This window comes from Netta rufina (genome assembly GCF_964035555.1).
Source record: "Netta rufina genome assembly, chromosome: 1".
NCBI classification, from domain to species: Eukaryota; Metazoa; Chordata; class Aves; order Anseriformes; family Anatidae; genus Netta; species Netta rufina.
Genome location: NC_140123.1, coordinates 154,339,097 through 154,366,772, shown reverse-complemented (window position 1 = coordinate 154,366,772; position 27,676 = coordinate 154,339,097). Strand labels below are relative to the sequence as shown.

The following is a 27,676-nucleotide window of genomic DNA, read 5'->3' as shown; positions in this document are numbered from 1 at the left end:
TATAAATAAATGTCTTATCTTGTTTGTTGTTGTTGTTTTTCTTTTTAAACATGTTTAATAAAGAGTAAAGATGGCTATTGTGAAGATTAAGTCACAGAAAGTCCAACAAGTGTTTTTTGGGAGCATATTTGCGTATTTAGCATGTTCTGAAGCAATTCAGTCCAAAGGCTAGGGAAGTGGTGTTTTTCTATTGTTGGCTTACCAATCTCCTTTCAGGATTTTCTGAAAGATAATAATAGAAAATCGGCATTAAATCACCAGTAATCAGCATAACATATACTGTGATTGCACAAGTCTAAATTACAAATGAAATAAAACATTCAAAATATTTACTTGTATTAGAATTCACAATTCCTGGCACTGAAAAAGTGCCTTTCACTTGTACTTGTATACCATAGTTTTCTTTCCATAAGATGCTGTGCTTCCGTGTACTTACTAGGTTTGCAGTTGCTGGATACTCCTATATTTTTGTAATAGTGTGTAAGAAGAAATGAAAGTCTGGTGAGTCAATAGCTGGAACAGCCATTTGGCCTCAGGACGGTGTTGCCTGATTGTTTTATAATCCTATATCCTTTCTGTATTGAAGGAAAGGTGATTTTAAAAAGTATTAGTACACAAACACTCCCTCTGCACTTTTGAAAGTGAAAATGGTATCAAGAGGTTAAGGACAAGCACAGAAGAAATAAAATATGTTTTGAGGATATACGCTGTTTATGCTTTCGGCCACGGCCACTTATCTTTATAAGGCTGTATGACAATAAAGCAATGTGCAGTATAGCAAAGTCTTGAAGTCTTTTCAAGATAATATGTTATTACTGATTTGTGGTATGTACTGGAAATAAAAATGCGTTGGAAGATTTGATTGATTGTCTTTACTTTGGCTGTAAGTGGGAATTTTGCATCGTCTGTAGAAGACTGGATTTTGTAAATATATTTGGAGCGACAGGTCTGACATTTTCAAACTTGCTCAGTCTGCTGTGGTCTTAACAGTGAGATCTGATGTTCAAAATGGCATATAACAGCATCAAAAGGGCTGAAGAGACATAGAGGGGCTATTCAAAGGCTGAACATCCCTGCAAATTAGATGAAAAGGGTCTTAAACACACAAACTAGTAACTGCTTTTGGAAGTATGACTGTATGTATTGTTATTCCCCTTAACAGTCCCTCAGGAGATTCAAATTCCAGTGGTTGTACTCAAATTTAGAATTGATATTCTACTTAGCTACCCAGTAGTTTCAGACAAGAAAACTACTAAGGTAAATCTACTCTTTGGAACTTTACTAGAATATCAGCAATATTTCAATTCATGCTCTATGTGAAAGAAGTATGCAGTTTTATGGTTTTATTCTGGATATTCAAGTTTCTCCAGCTTATGTTCACATCCATAGAAATGTGTTCACTAGCACAATGGAAAAAAGCTATGAAATTTTTAATTGAATAAGAAAAAAAAAAAGGACACTCCAAAAACAGACCTTTTGCAAAGGCCTACTGATATCCATAGTTCATATTCTTTAAATGTAATGATCAGTTGTCAATTTTAGTTTTTGATTCAGTTCCCTAAGTTCTGACTCAAAGGACCAGTTTAACAACTTGCATACCTCACTTCTTAAGACAACAGATATTTTCCAGATGGAGCAGAAATAGAAATAAATGACTAAGACAATTGCCTTTGCACAAGCTTTTCTGACAGTTTTTGTCTTTTAGATATAATTCTGCTACTCATTTTCATTAGTATTTTACTCTCTGGACAGTTTTTTTACTTGTGGAACAGGATACATCTCAGTGTATGTGAAGATTGCAGAATCAGTACAAATAAATACAATGAAAGATAATGTAAGACAATACTTTTAGGAAAAAGAATTTAAGAGTATTTCTGAAGGGATGAGAGGCAGGGTAGAAAGGATATCTATTTGTAGTGATCTGTGCTAAGTCACAGTGATTTAATGCCTTATCTGAAATTTGTAACTTCTTTTATTTTTCCATCATAGGCCCTCGTCCTATTTTTAAACTCATGATGAGGTACCTAGTATAAGATGTTCACTTAAAAAGAAAAAGGCTCTCTGCTGAAGATGATACATAGGCAATGATTATCATCTCTTATGTTCTTTCATAATTTCACTCATCCTTAATGTACTGTGATGTCTTGCAGTATATCTGATTTAGATTCTACATTTACTGGTAAGAAACGACTCTTATTTTGCCAAGCACACTGATACCACTCTGTATAATGTTATAATATAAACAACTTAAAGGATGTAAATAGTGAAAGTGATACCTAAGTGATATGACGCAGGGTGAAATAAGAAGCTGACTGTTTTCATTATTTATTTGCTACCATCTGGAATCACATTATTTTGGAGGCTTTTGTCTTGATTCATCAAGAGTTAATTTTAGATTTGACTAGAATTTTATTTAAAATACCCATAAATGCAATCACTGCTATGATTTTCCAATAAAAGTTGTCTAATTCTAAAGAGCCTCTAGACTTTTTCATGAAATATGACATAATGCCACAACACAGAAATACAGTCATTCCTGGCATCAAAAGTAAATAGCAGTGGCCACAGGTTGTGTACTAAGTATACCTGAGTACCTGTGATTTTGGCAGTTGAAGCCAGAGTCATGGAGAAGTAGGACAGAACTTAGCGGAACAGAGATAAATCTTCTCTCATTTTTTGTTGTTTTCTTTCATTTCTTCCTTCCACCTTCATGTTATGCTCTATGAACAGAATGCTTTCCTCAGTATTCAAGCATTATATTTTCATTCAGTTTCACTTTTTTGATTCACTCAGTGAGTCACTGTCATCAACACATAACTTAAAAATAGATAAAAACTGTGTTTATATCAGGCTCATTTCAGTTACCTAGCAAAGTTTCTTTGTATAATTGTGATTTACTGATGGTCAAGTTGTTCTGAGGAAACATATCCAGTTTTGAATTGTGTTGAGTTGAATTGTGACGAGTTGAATTGTGTTAAGAAATACAGAATGGTACTTTGGATATTTCATCCCAGTTTCGCTGAACCGTTTGGAAAGGAAGTCAGATATACAACTAGGTATCAATAATTCTTGAGAGTGTGAGAAATGATTTCTCACACCTGTGATGACCAGGATCACAGAATCACAGAATCATCTAGGTTGGAAGAGACCTCCAAGATCATCTAGTCCAACCTCTGACCTAACACTAACAAGTCCTCCACTAAATCATATCACTAAGCTCTACATCTAAACATCTTTTCAAGACCTCCAGGGATGGTGACTGAACCAATTCCCTGGGCAGCACTACCATGTGGTCAACAATCACCTGCCCAGAATGTTCAAAAGAAAGTCTTGCTTATGCCCAAGCAAACAGATTGAAAAATGAGGCATTCTGTCTTTGGGATTCATCTGCATTGTAGCTATATTTGATGATTGTTGATTATGGACTGCATACTTGGTAGGTTCACAGAATCACAGGATGGCTGAGGTTGGATGGATCTCTGGAGATCATCTGGTCCAACCTCCCTGATCAAGCAGGTTGACAAGGACCATATCTTGGCAGCTTTTGAAGATCTCCAAGGGGGCAGACTCCACAACCTCTCTTAGCAGCCTGTGCCAGTCAGTGCTCAGTCAGTCTCACAGTAAAGTGCTTCCCGATATTCAGGAAGAACCTCCTGTGTTTCAGTTTGTATTGCCTGTTGCTGGGCACCATTGAAAAAGGCCTGGTTCTGTGCCCTTGGTACCCTCCCTTTAGGTATTTGTATACATTAATAAGTCCCTGAGCCTTCTCTTCTCTAGGCTTAAGAGTTGTAGCTCTCTAGGACTTTCCTCATAAAAGAGGAAAGTCCCTTCGTCATCTTTGTGGCCCTGTATTGGTATATTGGGCTCTCTCCAGTATGCACATGGCTGTCATGCACTGCGGAGCCCAGAACTGGATGTAGTATTTCAGGAGCAGCTTCACCAGTGCTGAGTAGAGGGGTTGGATCACCTCCCTCATCTTGCTGGCAATACTTTGACTAAAGAAGCCCAGGATACTGTTAACCTTCTTAACAACAAGGGCACATTTATGTCTCTTGTTCAACTTGATGTCCACCAGGACCCCTAGGTACTTTTCTGCAGAGCTGATTTCCATCTGGCTGACCCCCCAGCATGCACTGATGCTTGAGTTTGTTCCTCCCTAGGTCCAGGACTCTGCACTTCTCCTTTCTGAACTCCATGGGGTTCTTGTTCACCCATTTCTCCAGACTCTCCAGGTCCCTCCGGATGTCATCATGACACTTCAGTTAATCACCCACTCCCTGTATTTTCATGCCATCAACAAAAATCTTACTGATGGTACATTCTGTCCAATTGTTGAGATTATTAAAGAAGACATTAAAAAGGACTGGACACAGTATTGACCCCTGGAGTACCCTGCTCATTACTGATCTCCAACTACAGTTTGCACCACTAGCAAATGTACTGCAGGTTAGCTCCTTTAAACTCACTTAAATATTTGAATTAGTGATTTTAATTTAACTTTTTATAGTGATATTGTTCAAAAATGAATTCTGCAGTTTGCTATTTATAAGATAAATAGTTATGAAAGTTTGATATTAGTTGAAGAAAGTGGTATGTGTTTTTTGTGTTTTTGTTTGTTGTTTTTTTTTTTTTTTCAAAAAAATTGCAGTACTTAGTAAAATGTTCAAGTGTATGCAACAAAGAAATTGCATTCATATTTGCATTTCCTCGGAAAGCTTCATTTATTGTTCTTGTGCTTGAAAGGGCAGCCATTGTATGGAATAAGCCTGTTAGGACTACACATTTTATCTTTAACTGTTGCTGACATATAGTTTACATATCTAATAAAGAGATTTTGTTCTGCAGTGTACTTGTCTTCATAAATTTCGCAAATCCTGATGTTTGAGGTTAAAATAGGGCTCATAAGTTCATACTGATTTGGTACCAGCACTTGTAAGACACACTCACCTGTACAAGCATGGCTATTTGTATATTCAAGATACAAAGAAACACAGGACCATAATGGAAAATGTTGATAATCAATTCTCAATTGCAGAAGCAGGATGAGTTGCAGGCTTTGCCTATCAGTGTAAGCTGATCTATTTCTAAAACTCTTTAATTCCAAATGGATTTTCTGTTTGTAGCAGAAAGATGAAAGTGACCAAAAACTTCCTTATACTGTGTTTCATTTTCCTGAATTCTCTCTCCCACTTCATCTTCTGGGAGCTTTATCAGCTGGAAGAGGTTAGTTTTCTGAAACTAGGTATGTGTGGTTTTATACATTCTTAGTTGTTGGATAATATATTTTGTGTTATGTTGTGTTGTATTTTGTTTTGTGGAAAACTATAAATACTTTTGGTGTGCAACTTCATTAAATGAGCTAAAAGAAAATGTAAATTAATTTGGATATGGAGAACAATCAGATGTGATGTCTGGCTTTATGAACATAGTTATTTTAATTCCATATGCACTTGGAATATCTTTTCTCTGATCTGTGGTAAAAGATTAACATCTTTTCTGTTGTTAATAGCTGGAGATCAGAACTCTTTAAATATTATCAGTTCTCTGTTTAAAGCAAATTCAGGGAATCTTAGCCAGTTGAGTGATGTGTCATTATGATACTCCCTCTACATTGATGTCTACAACAATAAGCAGATCTTAAAGGAACATCAAATTAAGTACAGTATTGTAGATTTTGGAAACTTAGTTGGGTTTCTGCCACCTTGACACAAAAGTGATGAGGATTAAGTTTAATTTGAAAGCTCTCTAATGTTCTGAGAATCACACACTGCCACTACTCTTGGAGGAAGGCACATTTCTTTAACATGGTTTTCCCTGATAAAGACACAAATGAGAACAGTATGTGATATAAAGTCCATGTTTCTGGATAATTACTCATCTAATTTAATAAAAACTGGTGATTTAAATCTTAACTCAAAACATCTGGTTTTCAGCACTACATATTCTGAAAACAAACTACACCTCACAAGCTCTAGCATATTAAAAAACATTTGTTTGCTAATTAAAAATGTTCATTTTGTCTCTACAATATGAGATGTAAGTTTTTGTATCAGTTTGCCTGAATTTTCAAAGTACTTCATGTAATAGATATATTCATCCTATTTTAAAGTGTAATCTATTTTTATACGCTATTTTTATAGCAGATATATGTTGGTACATGTAAATCTGTATTTGTACATATATAAAACCATACATAAACCAGTAGATTACACATCAAAAAAAGAATGCTAGTTAAATATATATATACCAATATGAAAGTTTTTGAGAGGGGTATCTAATTAAAATATGCAGTCAGTATAGCACACATAATATAGACTAAGAGTTTCATATCTCTTACATTCAAAAATAACTGGAACTAGAGCCATCTTGGAGAATTCATTGCCGTGTGTCCTACCTATTATGGATGTTGGGTTTATTTTCTTTTCATATAGGAGATGTTGTTTTTTTTTCCTCTAGTAAAACTCCTTCACTTAATGGAATAGTTAAACCATTCATCGGAATACTCATTGGAGCAGTTATTTGAGTTCCTTTGTGAGCACTTCTACCAGTGAGCTGTAGTCATGGTCCACAGGTCTCTCTCTGTTTGTCCTTTTGGATGCATTCAGTTTCCTTTATTTTGTTCCACTTTCTGCTCACTTTCAGGCTGGGTTGCTTGATACTTAGCTCAGTATTTGTGGTATTCAATTAAACATGGGAGACCTGCTTTCAGCTTTTTCTTCCAAGGACATTGCTGAATTCCAGCTACGAGGCTGCTGGCTTTTCTAAAATGTAACTGTCTCTGTTGGTAACAATGAGCATGCGTTGGGCCAGCGTTCCTTACCAAATTCACCTAACATCTGACCCATTCCTCTGAGGAGGCTGTTTTCATGTTTTCCAAACAAAAACAAAAGCAACAGCAACAACAACAAAAGAAATAGTTCTGCATAAATTTTTCCAAGCTGTTTGGTTGTTACATTGAAACTGTGCTTTGATTCCATAAGGGTCCTGCAAAACCATGGTGTTGGCCTGTTGTGCTATGAGCCAAAGAAAAAAATATAGTCATTACTGTTCACATTTTCATGAGAGGTAAAAGTTAGTGGAGAGAAAGAACAGAACTGATGGTTGCCTCCTCTCCAGATCTATACTGACTAGCTAAGAAGATGTATTTATTTGAACTTAAAGGTAGCTTACTTTATATACATATATATATATATTTTTTTTTTTTGAGTGCAAATTCCATTGCTTAATTAGGAAAGTCAAAACAACAGATAAAATATAGGGGACAGTATTTTGAAAAGCAGTAATTTCTTGAAAATAATGGGCAGTTAAGTCATAGTGGACAGAGATCCAAACAAGACAAGAGCTCCCAGTTGCTGCTGTTAGAAAACAGGCAGTCCTTGACAAGTAAATAGGGAGCTAACAAGTCCAACAACAGCAATAACATTATGATTGTTGAATGCAATATTGAGGTTGTTACTAGAGTGGTCATCTTTGACTTTGGTATCGACCATTTCTTAAAGATTTTGGCAAAAAAAAAAAATATTTTTTTAAAATGAGCTAGATTACAGTTTAGCAAAAGCCAGGATGGGAGTTTCCTATATCACTGGTAGAAAGGAGAATAAAAAGTTGTGAAAGGTGAAGCATGAGAAGTTTGAATTAACAGGTACAGTCATTTAGTAATGATAGTATTTAAATTTAGTAATTTAGTTGTTTGCCTATTGGAGGCATTATCCATTATACATGGATTTTTGACCATCTTTCCTCAAACTATGGACTTGGGGAAACAAATAGGTACATTTCTGTGGTCTTTCAGATCAAATGATCTTAAGTGTCCTTGAAGGAAACATTTATTGCACTGCATGTTTGGTGGCTAGATTATAAAGAAGAAAGAGTCCACTTAGAATAAAAGGTCCTATAATCAGATTACCAAAAATCCGGTATCTTTTCTTTGACCAGTTGAGGGACCCCTTTGCTAATACCAGCATCTAGATCTTCTGGAAGAGAAACCAAAAAGGGGAGTAAAGTCTGCAATGTGAAGTCTAGTTCTCAAGAAAATGTTACAGGCAGTAGTTTTCCTCTGATCCTGCAAATGTTTGGAAGTAATATCATGGTAATTATAAGAAAATGTTAGACATTTCTAGGATCTGAGAGGATTTTTTTTCTCTTTGGCCTGCAAAATAAAATAATTGTGCCATGCACTACACTAGCATACACATTTAAACAGACAGACATCTCTGAAGCTACCCTAACCTCTTTCATAGTCATTTTACTTTAGAAACTGCATTATCTTCAGTTGGTAAAAGCATTAAGATAATACAGAATAAAAAACAGGCAGCCTGGCAATTCATCAGTTTTTTGACAAGTTTCATTTTGAAAACAATTTCTTAAGTGGTTTCTGTCTCCCTTTTAAAACTTATGAATAAAATGCAAGCTGCTTGATAGAACCTGTAAAATTAGTTTTCTAACCTCTTTAGATTTTTTAGCCTTTACTAAAACTCCATTTTAGCAAATGGATTACTTTTTTGGTTTTTGTTTGTTTGTTTGTTTGCTAAAAAGTGTCATATTCTTTGAATATTTCTTTTTTAATGTCTTCATGTGGTTCAAATGATCTGTGTGTGAAACAAAAAATAAAATACAGTGAATGCTGTTGGGATGTTCAGTGCAGGTGTAAAAACATACTGTGTAAAGTCAATAAGCTAAAATGTAGGTCTGTAACTTCATGAAGAACATTAAGTCTGAGAATAAAATTTCAACTTTATATTTAGTAATGTTAGGTAAACCTAAAGAGAGATTGAGTTGGAGATGAAAAAAAAAGAATTAGGAAAGAATGAAAAAAGAGAGGTTCACAATGTGTGTTATGTCTGAACTGATTAGAACTGATTTCTCAAAAAAAAAACCTTATTTTCCACATAGTATCAAATATATATATATAAAAATCACAATTTTGTGTTTCTTTTATCTAAGCATGACAGTTGAAACAAGAACCCTTTGTGTTATTTAAAGCAAGATAGTATGTGTTAACATAACTGTTGACAACTGAAACATTAAAATTATCATTCTTATCAAATACAGCTATAAACTGAACATGAGACATGCTTCAGGTTAGTCAGAAGAGGTCCTCTGTTTTTCACTGTGCATGCTTGCTTGAAATGAAACTGTGTGTTATTGGTTAACTGGGATGCTTAGCATAATCACTTTGCAAGGCTGTGGTGGAGGGAGGTGATTATCACTGAGAACAGATGGGCAGGTCCAGAGCATTGCCAGATCCTGCACAAGCTCCACGTACTGTAGGTTCTAGCTCTCTTTTCTTCGGCATTTCTAATTTTTATGCATTGTGCATATTTTGAAGAGCTGGCTGAGCTAAAGGTCAGGGAGCAATGACCTTACAGTTTAGCTCACAGATGTAGGAGTGGGGAATTCGAAATGCTGTCACTGTACATCTGAACGGATGGAGCAGACTACATTTTGTACAATTGCCTCCCTAAATGTGTGAAAGGATTTATCTCTGAGCTTAGCACTCTACTCTGCATCTGTAGCTGTCTGTGGATTGTATTGTGTGTGTGACCAGAAATGATATTCTCGGATATGAACACTGTCTCTGCATCTCCTAAAGTGCATCCTCCTAATGGGACCCGGTTTTATACTTTTCAGGTAAGTGAACTTGAATAAAACTGAACAGATCTTTTGTGGTACTTAATGATGGGTAAACTTTGAGTAAGAGTAGCTAATAGGTTAAGAAGCTTATGTGTTAATTGTTTTTTCTTGGTAGAAGACAATATGTAAGATATCAATATTATCACAGTAATTTTGCTGCCTTCACAAAATCAGCATGTAAATTGTTCATAAATGAATACTATATCACATTCAAAATGATTTTGCTATTGATTCTATTTCCCAATAATATTATTGTCTCAAGATTTATTAGATTTATAGTTCCTTAGACAGACCCACACTGAGCCTTGCTGTTAGTTCTGATAAACACTGCCTTGGCATTATCAGAAATTCTAAATTCATATAAAAAATATTTAAAAACCTTAGGATGTTGTACCTATCTGGATTTTTTGTATTAATCCTGAATGTAGTTTCATGCTAGCTGATGCTTAATTTGATTCATTTGGGTAGCCATCGTACATGTGCAAGATACAGAATAGCAGAATCTATTGTTAGGATTATTAAGGTTCCTAGTTTTAAGTCAAGTTTCGCCTCATTCAAGCAAATAATCTTGTGTGTTTAGCCAAAGGTAAAAATGTATTGTATGCTCTAAATTTAGTGTGAAAACCATTCTAATCACACCCACCTTTCCATTGCTTTTAATTAAAAGAAATCTTCAGTGTGTCGGCTCTGGAAAAAATATATAATCCTACGTGAAGTTTTTGCAATAAAAAAGCCTCTGTCCCCCTCCCCCCCACAGCTTCCCTTATAGCATTCTGGCCCTGCATGGCCAAATATTCCATTAGTTAAAGTGGCAATAGCTTTTCCAGCTCAGTCTCTGATACAGTTAGGATTTAAATAATCTTCCCATTCCTGGTCATGTGTATCAGTTCTGTCTTTTTGCTTACTTTATGCTATTGTAGAGCGATATCTTTAATATTCAGTACATGCTGTGTATGCTGCCAGAGCAAACAATATGAGGCAATTAAAAGTTGATCATAAAATGCATAGCAAACTTCTTTGATGAAATACAGGCATCCCATTCTTTGGGTCAAATAACTGCATTTCATTCTTGTGTTCTTTTATCTGTTTTTAATTGTGCTGTCTTGCCCTTCTTACAGTGATGTCAAATGATAGTTGAGGGCTGTGCAGAAAGAGTGGCATCCTCCTAACAGTGACGATCTGCTGATCCTGGCAGTGATTCAGAGACATGAATGCCCCAGGCCTGTTCCACTACAGCATGACTACTTTTTTCACACACTGACATCTAAATATTCTGTACAGTCTCCTGTAGCTATGCTCTTAAACACAGTTCTTGACGTCAGGTATTCTTTCTGAGTGTGTCAAGTTGAAAGAGTCACTAACATTAGGGTGCTTGGTTGTGATACCAAACTGACTGTTTTATTATGAAGTACTTTATGAAATTAAACAGTAACAATTTGAAATATATATATATTTTTATAGTATGTATTGTTGTTACTAGCAATCTCTATAATTTCTGTAGACATTATCCCACATAAAAATATCTCATTTAAAAATAATTAACTGCACTGATTTTTAAGCGGAGAGGACAATAAATAAAAGGAAATATAGCCAGAAATATAGCCTAATTTTCTCTTGCATTTTGGACACCTTAACAAGCAATGTAGAGTTAAATTTATATTTGGAATGTAAAGCTGCTATTTTAGGACAGTCTGTGCACTAGAACAACTCAGTGTCATTAGTGTTAAAAGAATCTCTGACAATTAAAAAAAAAAAAAAAGGAAAGAAAGAAAAAGAAAGATTGTATTTTCCTGTGATACCCTTTTAAAATATGTATTTTTTGTATATGTTGTATATTTTTTATTTTATATATATATCTGTTTTCATCTGTGCAGTAAAAAGAACCAACTTCCAATATGAACCAACTTCCCAGTTCTTGCCTTAGCCTCCTATGCCCTTCCATGCTTTCGACCATCGTTCCTCTGGTATCTTCTCTTCCTCTCTAAAGTTACTTCAGTCTTTGCTGAGTAGGTCCTTTTACTCAGAATGACTTCATGTGTCTCATAATTGCTTTGGTCTGTTTTAAACTACTTTCACCTTTTGCTTTCTTGCCTACTTACTCTATGGTGTCTATATGCTAAATTATAATTTCTTTTGAAACAGAGATTCTTCCATTTAAATAGCTTGCAAAGTTATTGGCCAGTTTAATGGTTCTTAATTTGAAATGTATGTGCTGGTATTTATTCTAAATACATTAAAATCTAGTGAAGCCAATGTCTGACATGTTCAAAACTGAACCTATACAAAAAATGTGAGATAAGGACTTGAACTCTGACTGATGGAGGGTAACAAATGCTTAAGCTGCTGAATTAATCATAAATTAATAATCATTCAAAAACACAGCATATTAATTCCCTCAACAGCAAAAATGGTGTTGAAAGAAACCTAAAGCACGTGCACAAGTTGTATGCTTATTACTGTCATTTCACTTATGTTCTTAGGAAATAAAACCAAACTGGCCTCTGCAGGCCAATGCATCTAGCAGAATTCTTGGACTGGGGAGGATCATAACCGTGGATATCTGTGCAAGCTTTTGAGCACTTATTTAGCTCTTATTCAAATGCTTTGAATAGTATGCCTTATAATCAACTTTCTAAAGTGTTTTTTATAGGTGAGAATTAATTGAGATTAGAAGTCTGCCATAAATTTGCAAATTCAGACATTTTCTTGCCTGACAGACTTTTTTTAGTCTGACAGACTTTTTTTAGTAGATTAAATTAACAAGGAATTTCTGAACAGCTAATTGCAACATGTAAAATTACATTTTCATCTGCAATGTCAGAGGATGAATTAATATTTTTTTTTTGCTTTCCCCTTCTCTCCCATTTTGTTTTAATAGTTTCTGTTTTCTTCTGGACACCTAGTGTTCAGAAAAGGTATTGAATTTGAAAATTCCATAGATATCTGTGAACTATCTGTGTAATATTATGAAATTACTAGAACCTTTGTTCTGCTTATGGAATCTGCGATGAAATTCTGCAAATGTTAAAACCTTGATTGGAGTTAGTTTATTTACTGAACCACCTGTTATAATTAAAACAAACTCAAGCTTTGATCCTTAGACTATGCTTGATTAAAGCAATTAAAATAGAAAACTGTATGAGAGGAGGTTATATAAAGAAGTTATATACTGTATGAAAAGAAAGAGTTGTAACACTGTTATGAAAATGATTTAATTTTATAAGAACCAAGGCAATGCCAAAATTTAGTGCTTTGTATTTCAATATCTCCTTATTTCATCTCAGTATGCTTGTGCCAACCTTGGCAGACTTCTGCAGTTATATAAAAGAAAACAGTATTTTTCTTTCTTTTTTTCTTCAGGATTGATAAAAGATAGTATTTCTGCTACTGTATGTGGAAAATTAGTTTGCTAGCAGTGAGCATATATCTTTCATCAAAATTGTAAACATCAAAGTCCAAGTAGTAACATTGACTTGCTCTTTGGTTGGTCTTGTATGTATTTAGTGATTATTTCCATAAAATAATGATGCAGGTGGAACAGTCTGGATTAGAAAAGAGAGATTTTCTACTATGTTGTTGGTTATGAAATGGGAAGCATTGATGTACTGAAAAAATATTTTTTAATCAAATTGTTTTTTTAGATCATTGAGGGTTGTTGCATTTTTTAAAGGCACAGAACAAAATAAATTAATTTTAAAATTTCATGTTTCTGTTTTGAAAGTTGGATAAGACTGCTTTGATCATTTAAAAGCAACCTTATGCTAGCGTTTGTCATATGCAGTAAATAATTTTGGTTTAAGTAATTTTGTTGTCTACACTAATACATGTGAATACTAATTTGCACTACTTATAAACATTGAAATTATCTTCACATTTTACATAAAATTTATTCCAACAGAATTTGAAATTAAAAAAATAAATCTGTTCAAGCCTCTTCTTAAAAGAGGAAATCTTTTTTAGTTTAGAAAAATAAAATAAAATGTTTCTGTGAACAGTATCTTTAACTCTTGTTATTTTCCATTATTAAGGTATGCACACATCTAATGCACAGATCTAAGCACAGACATAAATGAGGGCTAACAAGGGGTTGCAAGTAGGCAGAATTTAAGAAGCAGACATGCACAGAAGAGAAACAAACATTCAGATTTCTGCAGTACATGGGTCCTGCTAGATCTTTAGCTTTCAAATCAACAGTATGCAGTAAGTTTCCATAAATGATAAATACAACTGTTTAAATGTTTGGATGTAATACTAGCCCATTTTATAGTCAGGTAAGATCTGGGGTTTATAAACTGAATTTTCAGTACAACTAGACTATACTCTTTTTATACTTCAAGAAGTATTGAAAAGATGCCTGGTATTTTCTAAAACCTTGGGAGGTTAAAGCAGTTCTTTAAAGTTGTCTGAAGATCAGAAGACCCACAAGGAAATAAAATTACTTTCCTACAAAAGCTGTAGAGAAATCTAAAAAGCTTCATATGACATGAAAATGTAAATATGCTACAAACTACTGTAAAAGTGCATTGCTGATCAAAGTTTTGAATCTGGGTTACTGGGAAACTGGGAAATGTTTTTATACATAAAACATATCTATCACCATGATCATAATTACCACTAGTTCTTATTTGTTAACAACTATATTATTATGATAATGAATTAAAACAGAATGCAAAAATATGATACTTTCTAGTACAGAATGTGCTTTGAGCTCTATGAAAAAAAAAAATACTCTATTCAAAATACTAGATGTACTTGTTAAGTTTCCTATATTATGTAGTTTAAGTGAACTGTATACTTCTTCAGAGCTGCTGCTTTATACCATCCCGTGGTTTTACTACTACAGTAGTCCTATTGTTCTTTCATTTATCTCCTTATACATAAAATAGTAAATAAAACAAAAGGCTTCTCCTATAACAAAAATGTATTTTGTTAAAATTTATAATTGTGCTTATTAGAATAGATTTATCATTAGATCATGCTTTGGGTAGGTAAGCCATGCTACCCTGTTTAGTAGGCCATAATTTTTATTTTGTTGCCTCACATGTTTCTATGTGATGTAATCTGACATCAGACAACTGCTTGGGAGTTTGTTTTAACAATAACTGCAGAAATCTCCAGGTCTCTGAAAAAATATATATTTTCATTGATGAAGATGGGTTATTGTTGACTACCTTACATCTGACACAGTCACTTGTGCCATCACAGAATTCTTGTTAAGTGTGTGGTCAATGACATAGTTTTATTCCTACTCTGTGCAAACTTGATTGCATGCATAGAAAATGTACTGTGATTTATATGACATATAGAATATGGTCAAAAATTTGTGTATGCTTTCAGAGCTGTGTTGCCTGGTCCACAGAAGAGCTGTGATGTCTGATCTTACAGCATTACATCTTTTACTCTTCAGCGGATAGAGCACATGCAGCTCCTTCTAGCAATCCCCTGCTAGGCAACAAATTTCTTCCCTACTTTACCTAAATAAATCTTTTGTCTCTATAGTTAACCCACTGGCACAGTACATTTCTTTTACAAATATCATGTAAAAGTGCTAACGGCATGTTTTTTGTGAAAGCTGCAAGTCCATAAGAAATCAGTAACTTATATTGTTAATGATAGTAAACATCATTAAAAGGCCAACTGTAAAAGGAGTCAAGTGAATAATCGCTTTTATGTGCAAAAAGGTGGGGTACAGATCATCAAGGTTGTTTTAGACTTCAAAAGGTTTGAAAGCTCTGTTAGTGAATACAAATTATAACAGTGGCAGCAAGGCTGACAGAGAGGTGTATTTAAAGACCTCTGTTAACAGTGACAGAATAGTGCTTTTGGACCAGTGGTTTGCCCTGTAACCATAAGAAAAAATAAAAATAAAAATAAAAATAAAAATAAAAATAAAAATAAAAATAAAAATAAAAATAAATAAAAATAAAAAGCCTGAGCAGTGTTAAAGTCAAGATACAATACTAAAGTGATTTGTATTGCAAGTGACTTGGAAATATTTATAGCTATATAAATGGGTTTTATGTAATTTTGGAATTTAGGAATTCCAGAGGAATTGTGTAAGGAATTTGCTTGTATGCTTCTTTTACTCAGAAGAAAATGACAAACGGCAGTAGAGATTGTCCTTACAAGTGCATGGCATTTATTCTTATTTATTATTACTATTCTGTGATATGTATTTTCCTTGCATGTTTTGTGAAGAACAAAGTCAAAGCTTTTCTGCTGAGATAAAGACACATTAATGTGAATGTACTCCAAAGTATTAACATTCTCTGTATTCAAAAAATGATCAGTTTTGAAGGGCAAATATTTAAAATTTTATACATGAAAACATGTTGTACCAAATAAACTTTCAATAAGTTTCATCTGATAAGGCTGATTTGCCTTAGTAGAATGGAGAAGACTACGAGCATTTATTAATCGGTCCAGATGTGCTGACAACAGGCGGGTTCCAGTTTTCTCCCAGTTGGTCACAATGTGACACTTGGACTCCAACAGTGGAACACAAGTGTTCAGGCTGACTGAAAAATAAAAGTGTCATCCAAGTGTTCCAACAAAAAGCCCTAAACCTGTGTTACTGCAATAGGCTGAGTGTGCCTTCCAGATCTAGAAAGATATTTTAGTTTGCATAAGGTTGTTGGTGTTGTGTTGTGTTTTGTTTGTTTGTTTGTTTTTTAAATGATTATTATTTTATTTTTTGCATAGTTCTGTTGCACCAGAAAGTTATGATTTGTTGCCATCAGAACTCATCAAAGATCATGTTCTCACTACCAGCAACCCCGGTTACACAGGGAGTGTCTTTGACAAGCCTCTTCGGTTGTCACTTAGCCGCTGATCTTTAGCTGGAATGGTGCTGAGAGCTGCCTCTACTGCTGTCACGTACCTTCTTTCTGCTTAAAAATCGGTAGCGTTGTATGGCCACACATTTTCAATGTTATTCTTTTCAGTCAATTTTCAATGTTATTCTTTTCAGTCAGTCAATAAAATGGTCTGATACCTTTTATGAAACTGCTGCTCTGCATGCAGTGAACTGAGAAAGATGACTGGGTATTAGCTGACTCTTTTGATCTATAGATACATTTGCATCCTCCTCTGGGCAGAAAACATACATTGCTTATGGAAGAAATTAAAAACATTATGGTTCTACAATAGGCCTAATTACCATGAATTTGATAGTGGAAACTGGGAAAGATAATCCTTCTCCCCAAAAGTCATAACGTGAAATAAAAAAAAATGCACATACAGAGACACATCCTCTACAACAAGAAGCCAAAACAACAACAGCAACAAAAGAAATTAATCAATCATAGGATTCTGTCTGTGGTATCTTTCAGTTGTAGAGACTTAGTAAACCATGGTATTTACTCCAAGAATTTGGTAATGTATTAGAATAAGCAAAGAATACAGAACTAAAATATAAACATATAATGAAATACAAAGAGTTTACAGCCTTTGTCTCTTAAGTCAAAGTTAAAGAGAAATTTTCCATTTTCTTTTGCGTATCTTACAAAAATATTTTGTTCACATAATAGCATTTTTTTCATGTGTTGAAGCTGAACAGTAACCAAGCAGTGCAGTCAGTGCACGTTTTCCATGTAGAGTTACTGTTACTCAGTGTGGCCAATCCTAGACTTCAATATAATGGAGTAAAAAAGTCAGCAAGTACCTTTTCTCTTTATGCCAGAAGCAGTAGGTCTGAAGCAAAGCTACCATTTAATTTGCAGTGGGCTAAATGTGACCAATAAAAGCAGCGGACCAGTAGGAGGAATAGCAATAAGAGTGCTTTCCTCCTATTCCATAAATAGGATCATGATAGGGTTTCTGAATCATAGCTAGAAACCCTGGCTCAATTTCAGAAGTTCCTTCACTGTCAGATTCTGAACCTGGGCTTCTTTTTACCAGATTTTGTATAGAAAATAAAACTAAAGGAAGAAATGCACTAGTATTTTCCAGAATAGTAAGAATACCAGGGATTATTAAATAATATGTGTGCTGGTTTGATACTGGTTGATGCATTCTCTTAACTGTATGCCTTCTGTATAGGGTGAGGGGCTTCAGAGCAGAACACATGGCTAATAAACTATCCTTATAGGGAAAAACAGAACACTATAGGCACATCTCTGTAAATTAATATGTACTGAACAACCTGTACATACTATGATGACCACCTATTGGAAATAGCAGAGTTTTTCCCCTCTTGGTTATTACCAGACTTGCTATGCAGTACTGCTGAAGCTTTCCCATCCTTGTAAAGGAAGGGAGAGTAAGGACTTTGCTGACCTCATTGTACTTTTCAAATGTATTCATAGGAGTTTTCTCAGATCTAGATCATGCTGCCTGTTATGCAATGGATCATGTTATTGGACCATGTTAATAGACCATTATGCAATGGACAGTATTACTTCCTTGTATGTAGTAAAGGTGAGTGTTTGGTCTGGGAGCTTTTAGTTCTGTCTTGACTACATTTTAACGCTATGTCTATTTCTCTTCATCTTCAATTGTTTTTCTCAGTATAGCTTTTATTGTCTGGAAGTCTGAATTAATCAATTATATGAAGATGAACATAGTCCTACATACCAAATGACAACCCTATGCTAATTAGATACCCTTCAAGAGCTGGAAATAGTATATATCAGTACTTTTTAAAAGTGTTTTTAGCTACAAAGTACCAAAGATACAGCCTAGATACAGTCTGCATTAAAAAAAAAAAAAAAAATGAGAGAGAGAGAGAGAGGTCTTTTTAGACTCAGCAAATATAATTAAATTGAATCAGTATATTCAATAATGAACACTGTATCCTGATTATTTTATATATAGCATTGTGTTCTCACAGTCTTTTTGTACATGGTTTATAAAATTGTAAGTCTAGGGGAGCTGTTGCTTTCCTATTATTTGTGCAGCATTTACTCATCCTGTCGTCATCATCAGCCATCTCAACAGATGTTGAGAAATGAGTGATCTACCTGAAAATTTTATCTTTTTTGTTTCATCTGTCGTAAGGCAAGAAAGAAAGATAGGCAATGATATGTTCAACTGTCCTATGATCAATGGCAAGTCATGTAATACATGATTTTAATGGTGTTAAGTAAGTTGAGATGTGAATAAACTCTTTTGCTGAAGAGTTTGTTAGCCTATAAATGTGTTTTCTTTTTGTTCTTTGAAAACTACTCCGACAGATTTATTAAAGTAAATATTTTAATTTTACCTTTATTCATAGGCTGTATTTTCTCTTTGAATTAGATAGTTTTAATATACATCATAAGATCTATCATACTAAATTTCTTAGTAGTGATTTTAGTACGTAAATCTTATTTCTCCTCATCTGTTCATGTATAGTTCAATATTTGGTTGGCATTTATGCTTTACATAACGTTTATGGAGGAGTAGGATTGTTTCAAAGTGACAGCTGACTTTCACTTGATATTGTGATTCATTCAAATATGTAAACAAATGAGAAAAATGTGAATTCAGTATTTTCACTTGAAATAATTAGAATTACTGATTCATGTAAATCTAAGTGATATGTTTATGTTTTTTCATGAGGAGGAATTATACAGCTTCATATGACTGTTCCTTTGAAATGTGTTACTTCTAGTGATTGGTCTAACAAACTATGAGATAGTTTGTTTGTTTGTTTGTTTTGTTGTTTTTTTTTTTGTAATAAAATTTTGTATGACTGTGTGCATGGTTGTAGTACAATGTGAAGAATAACTGTCTACAGCTTCAGCCATCACAACGTTGGTGCTAAGCAACGTATGAGTGGTGAGGAGATGCCAATGACACAGAGTGCATTGAGTGTTACATGTAGAGAAACAGGTGTGCTGTAAGCATATTAAGTCAAGATGCTGGGACATATTCCCAAAGTCTGAGGTGTAGGGGAAAAAAATGATCTGGCTTCATCTGCTTATGTCCACAATAATAAATATTGTTGTAGAATAAAAGTTAACCTCTAGGGCAAAAGAGGAGGCAATAAGGATGAAATGTCTGTGTCATCCACATTTGGAGGCCAGGCAGGTTGCTTTGGAATAGGTCTAATCAAATCCATTAGATGAACATCTGTGAACTAACAGAAAATGTTAGGTGCACTCTCAGAGATCATCTTTCAATTTCATTTTGTCTAGGAGGGATCCAGTTGAGGCACTCTGAAATCACTTCATAAAGCAAACCAAATCAAGTTGAGGCATTGTGTTTTGTAATTTTCCTACCACTCTATTGCTAAAATGAATATCCTATGGATAAAATTATTACAAGGATGTTATATTTCTGGGCAAATAGAAAGTATTAGTCCACAGTTTTAATGAAGCAATAAAAATGTTTCTGGACATTAAGTTATGGAACTGTCATTTCTTTACCACAGGATCTCACATTAGTAGTAGGCAGAGAAAAAAAGTATTTCATCTTAGTAACTGAGTCCCTCACATAGTTAGATATCTAAATCCTAAACTGGTTCAGTGAACAGTTTTGATTTATTTCATAATATTTGAAAACATATACTGCCTCTGTTGGCCTAAAGCATTGGATAGCTTGGCTAGCACTGTAATGACCAATGGAGCAAAAAATCTAACTGTTAAACTGTGTTCAGCAAAAGAATTAAATTCATAACTTGCCCTAAACACATGCATACACACATCTATTGCTTGAAGTGATACTGTCAAAATCAACTTTATTCTTTGGATAAAAATCTGATGACAGTAGTGCTTATATTCATTTCCTCAGGCTGGGAATATAGCTTGTTTGAGATGGTCTGTGAATTTTGAGTTGGTTAATGATAGCGACCCAAATATTTTTTAGTTGGAATAAGCAAAAGAGTGATATTAAAATGGAATTTGGCAGTCTTTATCAGCTTCCACTTTAATACCAGAAGAAAAACTCCTCTCTTTTTCCAGCAGATGCAAACAGTCATTAGCATGTTTATCATAGAATCATAGAATATCCAAGTTGAAAGGAACCCACAAGGATCATTGAGTCCAACTCCTGGGCCCCCAGGAATAACACTGAAGATTCCTACACAGTTAGTGCTTTTTGCTCAGCAGAAAGCTGTGAATAAGATGAAGGGCAAGCTTCATGAAATTTACCAGCTGCAACTTTCAGTACTGTTGCATCTGCAGACCTAGCTGGAAGTCCTAAACTCTGCTGACCCATTCTTGGTCTATATACTTGGCCATATGAGCAATATCCTGCTTAACAAACAGGACATCCCACATGTACGTAAAATTAACACAGCTTATATAAATATAAGCAAATGAAGAAAGAATGAGCAGTTTTAGAACAATCTTAGAAAGATGATCAAAAAATTGTTTGTTTAACTTTGGGTTAAACAAACATAAAACTCCATGAATTTAATCAAACTATAAGGAAAAAAAAAAAAAAAAAAAAAAAAAGAGGAGGGATTCGGTTTGGTAGGGAGCATGACCCAAAAACTACAAGTTACCCATTAAACAAAAGAATCTGTCAATTCTACATAGATTGTTGCTTAGGAAACATTGTTTTTTACTTCTGTTTTAAATATAATATCTTTGCAAGCACACACACAAAGTTTCTCTACAAGATTTCTAAGAATTCCTAAAGGTATGGTTAGAAGCTGTAAAGGTTTCATTCTGAAGTTGCAATGCTTTGAATTGGTTCTTGGAGTTGGATTGTTTTCAAGTAGTTGAATAGCTATCCTCTTTTAATCAAAATAATCTTGGAAGTGTCAGTCATGATTTTTGGTTAAAGTTGAATGTTATATTACAGCAAAGTAATATTGTAACAAAGAGTAAATATTTTTAGCACTCAATGTAGCTTCTTTTTTTTTTTTTCTCTACCAGAAGTCACTGTCTATAGTTGCATCCTTTTGTATAGAAAGAAAATGAAATATAAAAAGACACACTGATATAATTTCTTCTTTGATCCTTTCTCTCTAAGGATGACTCAATGAATAACATGCAGAATACATCCGATATCAAATGCAGTAGATGCAAGCATCTTTGCTTACATACTGTGCTCCACCACAACACACACATCGCTGGTGACTGGCAGGCAGATAGTACTTACCACAACTAATATGAAAGCCTGTCCCAGTTTGGAAGTACCCTGAAGGAACTCTCATTTTTGTGGAGCTCTGCCACTGAAGAAGTCAGATCTGGAATCCATCAGGAGACTCAGCTTTGTCACTATTCACTGTTCCCTGGAGTTCACTATACATGTACTTTCAGAGACAAAGGCACTTTACTAAAGTGATCTTACCATTCAGAATCTTTTGAAGTATACAAACTGACACGGAAGTCTTGATCCAGTAGTAGCATTCATTCATTTTTGTTTGTTTGTTTGTTTGTTTGTTTCTGTAGCAAATGAGTCCAGCATTATTTAAATTAAATGAATATTTGTTTTCCCTTAACCGACAAAGTACATATTTTTGGCTGCATTTGCTTTTACTCACTCACAATCAACATCTAAGACCCAGCAGGAAATTATGTAGTGCACAGCGTATTTGGCATTTATGGAATTAGAACTCCTAATGGTGATGTCCAAGGTGGACTGGAACTGTAACATATTTTGGCTGTTTACATATTTAATAGTTACACTTCGTATGTTTTGTCCACACTCTTAGTCAATAGACTAGGAAAAACTCCTAGACTATTTTTGCTGGATGGTAAAGATAGTAAATAAATGGTAAAGATATCATTGATTTGATTCTTTAGGTTCTTATTCAACACTTTGGTTATGTGATTTTTTAAAAGCATCAAGTTTTGTGCTGGGGTTCACAAATTATAATAACTTTTAGCCTTCTCCCTTGTAGGGCATTTTCATGTGACAGGCTTTTAAAAATTAGAAGTTACAGTTTTGTACATACTTTTTGTGCCACATACTTTTCTGAAGTGTTACCTTTGTAAAGGGTAACACTTTACAGGCTGTATCTTATTTCCCTATTCTGAACAGCTATTCTGAACTATTGGAGCAAGTTTCATCCTATCACTTTTGGTTTATGAGGACATTCATAACAGGTCTCTGGAATGAACTATCTCCATTATATATATACGTATATATAATTATTGTTTTTATTATTTTTATTATTTAATATTGATAGGTTTTGTATAGAGAAAGTCCTCTGGAAATATGTAAGTACCAATATTGTATTAATCTCAAATTAAATCTATAATCTTTGAAAAGAAATAAAATGCAAGATTAACCTAACATACTATTTAATATGTTGAATATTTAATTATATTATTATTATTTAAAAGTCCCTCTCTCTTTATGTAGATATCTTAATCTACATAAATCTTGTAAGTGTAATGCTAATCTGTAAGATTGTAAGTGTAATGCTTATCTGTAAGAATTTTAAACATGATTGCTAGAATTGGTAAATAACAGAAGCAAATATCTCTTCCATCCTGTTCTTTATATTATGCCACAATTTACATCAACTCTTTGCTTTCTGATATAAAGAGGGAATTACAGTGTACACTGATGTCTTCTAACACTGAATCCTGGTCCAGTTTAAATCTCATTGATGTTGCCTGGAATAGAGTAAGAACTTCTTTGAACAAATCATAGTTCCCTGATTTGTGGACATGGAAATCTTTAATTTAAAAATATATATATTTTTTAAGGAAATGTGATAACATGACCCTGAAGACAGGCAGTATTATATCTAATTGTTACACCTTTGGTTTAACTAATATCTTTAAACTGAAAAGTGATTTTAAATCTTTAAACTATTTCTTTCCAGAGAAAGAAAAGTACCCTTGCACCCTTCTAATCAGTTGGTATCCCCAGATTAAATTACTCCAGCATGGGTTGTGGCTATCTCTAGAGTAACAGTGGTGAGTGTTACTAGTGCAATAGTGTATCTGGCATACATAAGAATTTAAGGAGCAATGGAAATTCAGAAGTCAAAAGTAAATGCTTATAAAAAAGTCCATGCTCTTATATGTATGTCTTTTAAAATGAAAGTTTCACATGGGAGTTAGCTATCTATTTCTGTTGGAAAATCAATTTTTATACTAATGCAATAAAGATCCTAATTCTCTAAACATATGAAATACAAATATCCCCACTTTGTACAACATAGCTATATTTCAATGGCATTATTTTTCAGTCCATAACTATATAAATTTATGTTTATCTTCATTGGTCTAAAACCTGTCTTGTAAATTTGTTAACTAGCTAGCTTAAGCTAAAAAATGATAGGTCAAGTGAACTCTGAAACACTGCAATTTCATCAGTCCTTAGATACTTTTTAGGGAAGTGGTGCTTGTAGCCCAGTTTGCATAGTAACTGTGCCTAGTAATGAAAATTTGCCACTATGAAATACTTCCTTGAAACATTATATTGGCTGCTACATTAGGTGTTTTTTTTCTTGAAGTACTACAATGATGTGAAATTTCAACACAGGTGTCAGAGCAGCTTCCAGTTGAATAAAAATTAAATCTTTTATGCTTTAAAGGGCTCTGACTCTTTAGAAATAATATGTTTTGTATTTTAAAGTAGGTCAGTACTTCCAGCACATTGAAAGTTGATGCAATAGTGGATTTTTTCCTGACATTTATTCTAAAATTTCTTGATAAAGGTTTAACTTGCAAAATTGGAGAAATAAATTTTCTTATCCCACTAATTTTACGTAAGCTAAATATATGAAAATAATTGTGTGTTTGTGCACATATTGATTATATATATATTACACTATGGAAAAATAGCATATTGGAATCTGATATAAATTTCAGGAATGAGGAAAACTTTTGTTGTTGTTGTTGTTGTTATTTTTGTAGTTATGAGGGATTATAGCAGTCAAAATTTTAAAATGTCTTTGAGAAAGCATGAGCTCTTACAGCTATCCAGCTGTCATTAAGACATTCACAGACTGCTTAAACATGGTATTTACCAAATTTAATTACCAACAATATTCATGACAAGTTTTGTGCTTCCCAGACAAACATGAGGGTATGGCAATGCAGTCTTGCTTAGATGCAGCCATCTAGAGGCTTTTTGTTTTGTCTCTGAGTAAAATAACTAATAAAATTCTAGTGTCCTGATAGAAGTTCAAATCAGGCATCTGATATGTCACTGGAGTAGAATCTAGGATAGGGGCTTAGGCTTGTATCTGTGGTAGGGACATGAGATAGGTGGCATGCTTGAACAATTCAGGATCTGCTTCCCACCCTGTGTGACTAATTGGGAACTCTGTAAATGGTTCTGTTCTCACTCCTTCTCACTGTAGACGCTGAAGCTGAAGAAGCTGGGGAATGTCATTGTGTAGTAGGAACTTATAGTCCAAACGTGTTTGTTTCCTCTCTGATATTCATTCAAATGATGCAGAGTTTCAGAAAACTATTTTTGAATAGTTGATCTGTTTCAAGGAAAAAAGCTGTTACTTGATCGCTACTCAATGACAAATGATTTCAGAGCTCTGAGGTGAGAGCTGAGAGCAAGATTCACAAGGACTTACTGGCATGATACTCAAATGGGCTCCCAGTTTTCACTGAAAAGCTAGGAATACATTGTGTCTAAATCTAAATTCACAGTGAAATGACAAAAAAAGTTTGAATAAAGTATAAAATTAGACACCGGTAGGATTTGGAAGACCTTTCCCCCCAGAGGTAGCCTGAACAAAGGAATAAGGCTTTCCCTCTGTGTCCTCTATAAATATGCCAAGACAAAATGATTTTGTTTTGGCAAGTCAGCATTTATGAAATCATCACTGGTAATTCCCTGTCCAGCAGACAAAAATTTAACAATCCTCCCAGCTCTCTGCAACAGAGCAATGGGCTAGAATTAGATCTTTTGAAGATTACTAGTTATTGTAAGAGAAAGGATTCAGAAACATGAATTATTTTTATTAAAGAGAGGATTTTGCCAAGGAGACAATGAGCATTCATTTTGATCTTGAGAAGCTTAAGTGAGAAAGCCTTGTAGTGTGGTTGGAGAATATGCTGGAAGCTTTCCTATGGCAGCTGCAGCATATGAGATCCAAATCACAAATTGGATTACATTTCTCTCACACATGAAAAAGGATATGGATATTTTCAAATTTAAGTCCCACTCATTTAGTGTACCAGCTGCTTTATCACCATTTAGTCTCCTTTTATTCCACTAACAGTTCTGATATAGTTACAGTTCTTTTAACATCTCATTGAACATAACAAAAATATACATTCAGATAGTGGCTGATTATACAGTATGGTATGACTTGATACTACTGTAATCTACTAAAGGAATAATAAAAAAGGTTCATTCCATACTTTCTGCATATTTGGGAAAAGCAGGCATGCTAGCTCTGATTTTTCATCTCACATTTGCATGAAACCAGTATAAAAGTGGAAAGTCAAACCCATTATTTTCTTCCATTTAATCTCTTCCAAATAACAGTGTTACATTACTTCCTGACAGAGTTTAATTAAAGGCTCTGGAAATTTTTCCTAAATGGAGGTTTGAGATTCTTCAGGAGACTTAACTGTGAATTCATCTGACCAGAAGAAAACTAGAAGAACTGTTGTCATAATTATTTTATTTACAGGGCATGGATGTCTTTGTTCACGATGTGTGAAAGCTAAAATAATTTCAATTATATGTAAAGTTATCCTGGTGAGCACAGAAAAAAAAAATTACTAAATGAAGGAACAATTCCACTTTTTTTCTTTCCATAAACAAATTAGAAGTGAAGAGAAAATACAGACTCCCTCAATTTATCTGTGTTTTGAGGTCCTTTAAAGATTCTTCTTTCCAATATAATTGTTGCATCTTCACTTACAGGGAAAGGTTCATCTCATTTGATATTCAATATCTATACTGTAAAGCTCTACCCAGACTTCTAACCTTACTTGCAATTCCACTGACTTTATTTCTGTGTACTATGTAAAGATAAAAACTACTCTAAAAACACCTGTTTATGAGATTTTGAGGGCAGCTGATGGTTAGCTTAGGTTTTGTACATGATGATTTTTGGTCAAATTTATCTGCAGTGTCCAGAGGCTTAAGCGGATATTATTTTTATTTTTATTGTTATTGTTATATTATTTTTAAACTTACCTCATATTTTTACACTTTAAAAATTTTAAAGAAGAGTACACTATTCTTGATAAAAATTTAATGTATTTGTATTCACTTAATTGGAGGAAAGCAAATCTGAATATGAAAAACATACTTCTAACATCTTCTGAAAATATGGGTAAAAATAAGGAGATAGCAAGGTTCAATTAGTAGCGAGATCCTTTCTTGCCTAACATCATTTCAGAGAGCATGATACAGGCTGTGACGTAATAAAATGACTTTGTGCTACTGAGAAACAAATTTCCCTAATTTTGATACCAAATGTTTTATATATAACTGCAAGACTGGGATTGCCAATAAAGAACAGATGCACTTTGGATTTTTAGAACAATTTTTCTTGAAAGATTGCATCTAAAAATACTGTTTACTTACATTTGTAGTAGACTTGGCTAAGCTTTCAAATTTGATTACTGCCTCTATGGTATGTTTACTTTGGTATAATTCTGTTTCCTTCATTGCTAAAGGAAATTTCTGTCTGTTTAATATTGAAAATGGTTTTGATGTATTCCTATGTGTCAAGAATTGAGAGACAAAGCAAAACAAAATGAATTGTAGTCAAAGCTTACATATTAATAGATCAGTCTTGACATGATAAATAATAATATAGTGTGCTTCATAAGAACCATATATTAAAATTGTCAGTCCTTTTAAATGTTACTTTTTACCTCATGAAATTATAGAGGTCAATTTTAAGTTAGATTTTATGGGAAAACATGTTCAATTTTTGTACATAGGTAAAAAGAAATACATTTCTATCTACATATATTTATATATGTATTTATATCTAATACATTTGTGTCTAACAATAAATAGGCTGTACTGCTAACACTCAATGGACATTTTCAGTTTTCTAAGTTATAAAGATAGCTCTTTCCGCAGAATTCAAGTGACAATCTATTGAACAAACATTATATAAGGAGATGCTTGATTGTGGAAAATGACCACTATCTCTCTTGGTAAAATGTAACTGTAAAAATAATTTTTAGTTTTCACCATGGAGTATAACAGAAAGTTAAAA

At 33.8% G+C, this 27,676-nt stretch overlaps 1 protein-coding gene across 5 annotated transcripts in view; it reads left to right on the top strand.

Annotated features, from left to right (window-relative positions):
• The window catches only part of PPFIA2 (PTPRF interacting protein alpha 2), a gene marked incomplete at both ends in the record, with an annotated part of 310,363 nt that overhangs the window by 87,030 nt on the left and 195,657 nt on the right, over nt 1–27,676 (top strand). For 2 of the 5 annotated variants that reach the window (XM_084305873.1, XM_084305874.1), the window contains one exon: nt 9,550–9,630. The exons of the other annotated variants lie outside the window; for them this stretch is intronic. In XM_084305873.1, coding sequence (XP_084161999.1) covers nt 9,550–9,630 — 81 coding nt within the window. Of the gene's footprint in view, nt 1–9,549; nt 9,631–27,676 lie in introns of those variants that run through there. 5 annotated transcript variants of the gene reach the window in all.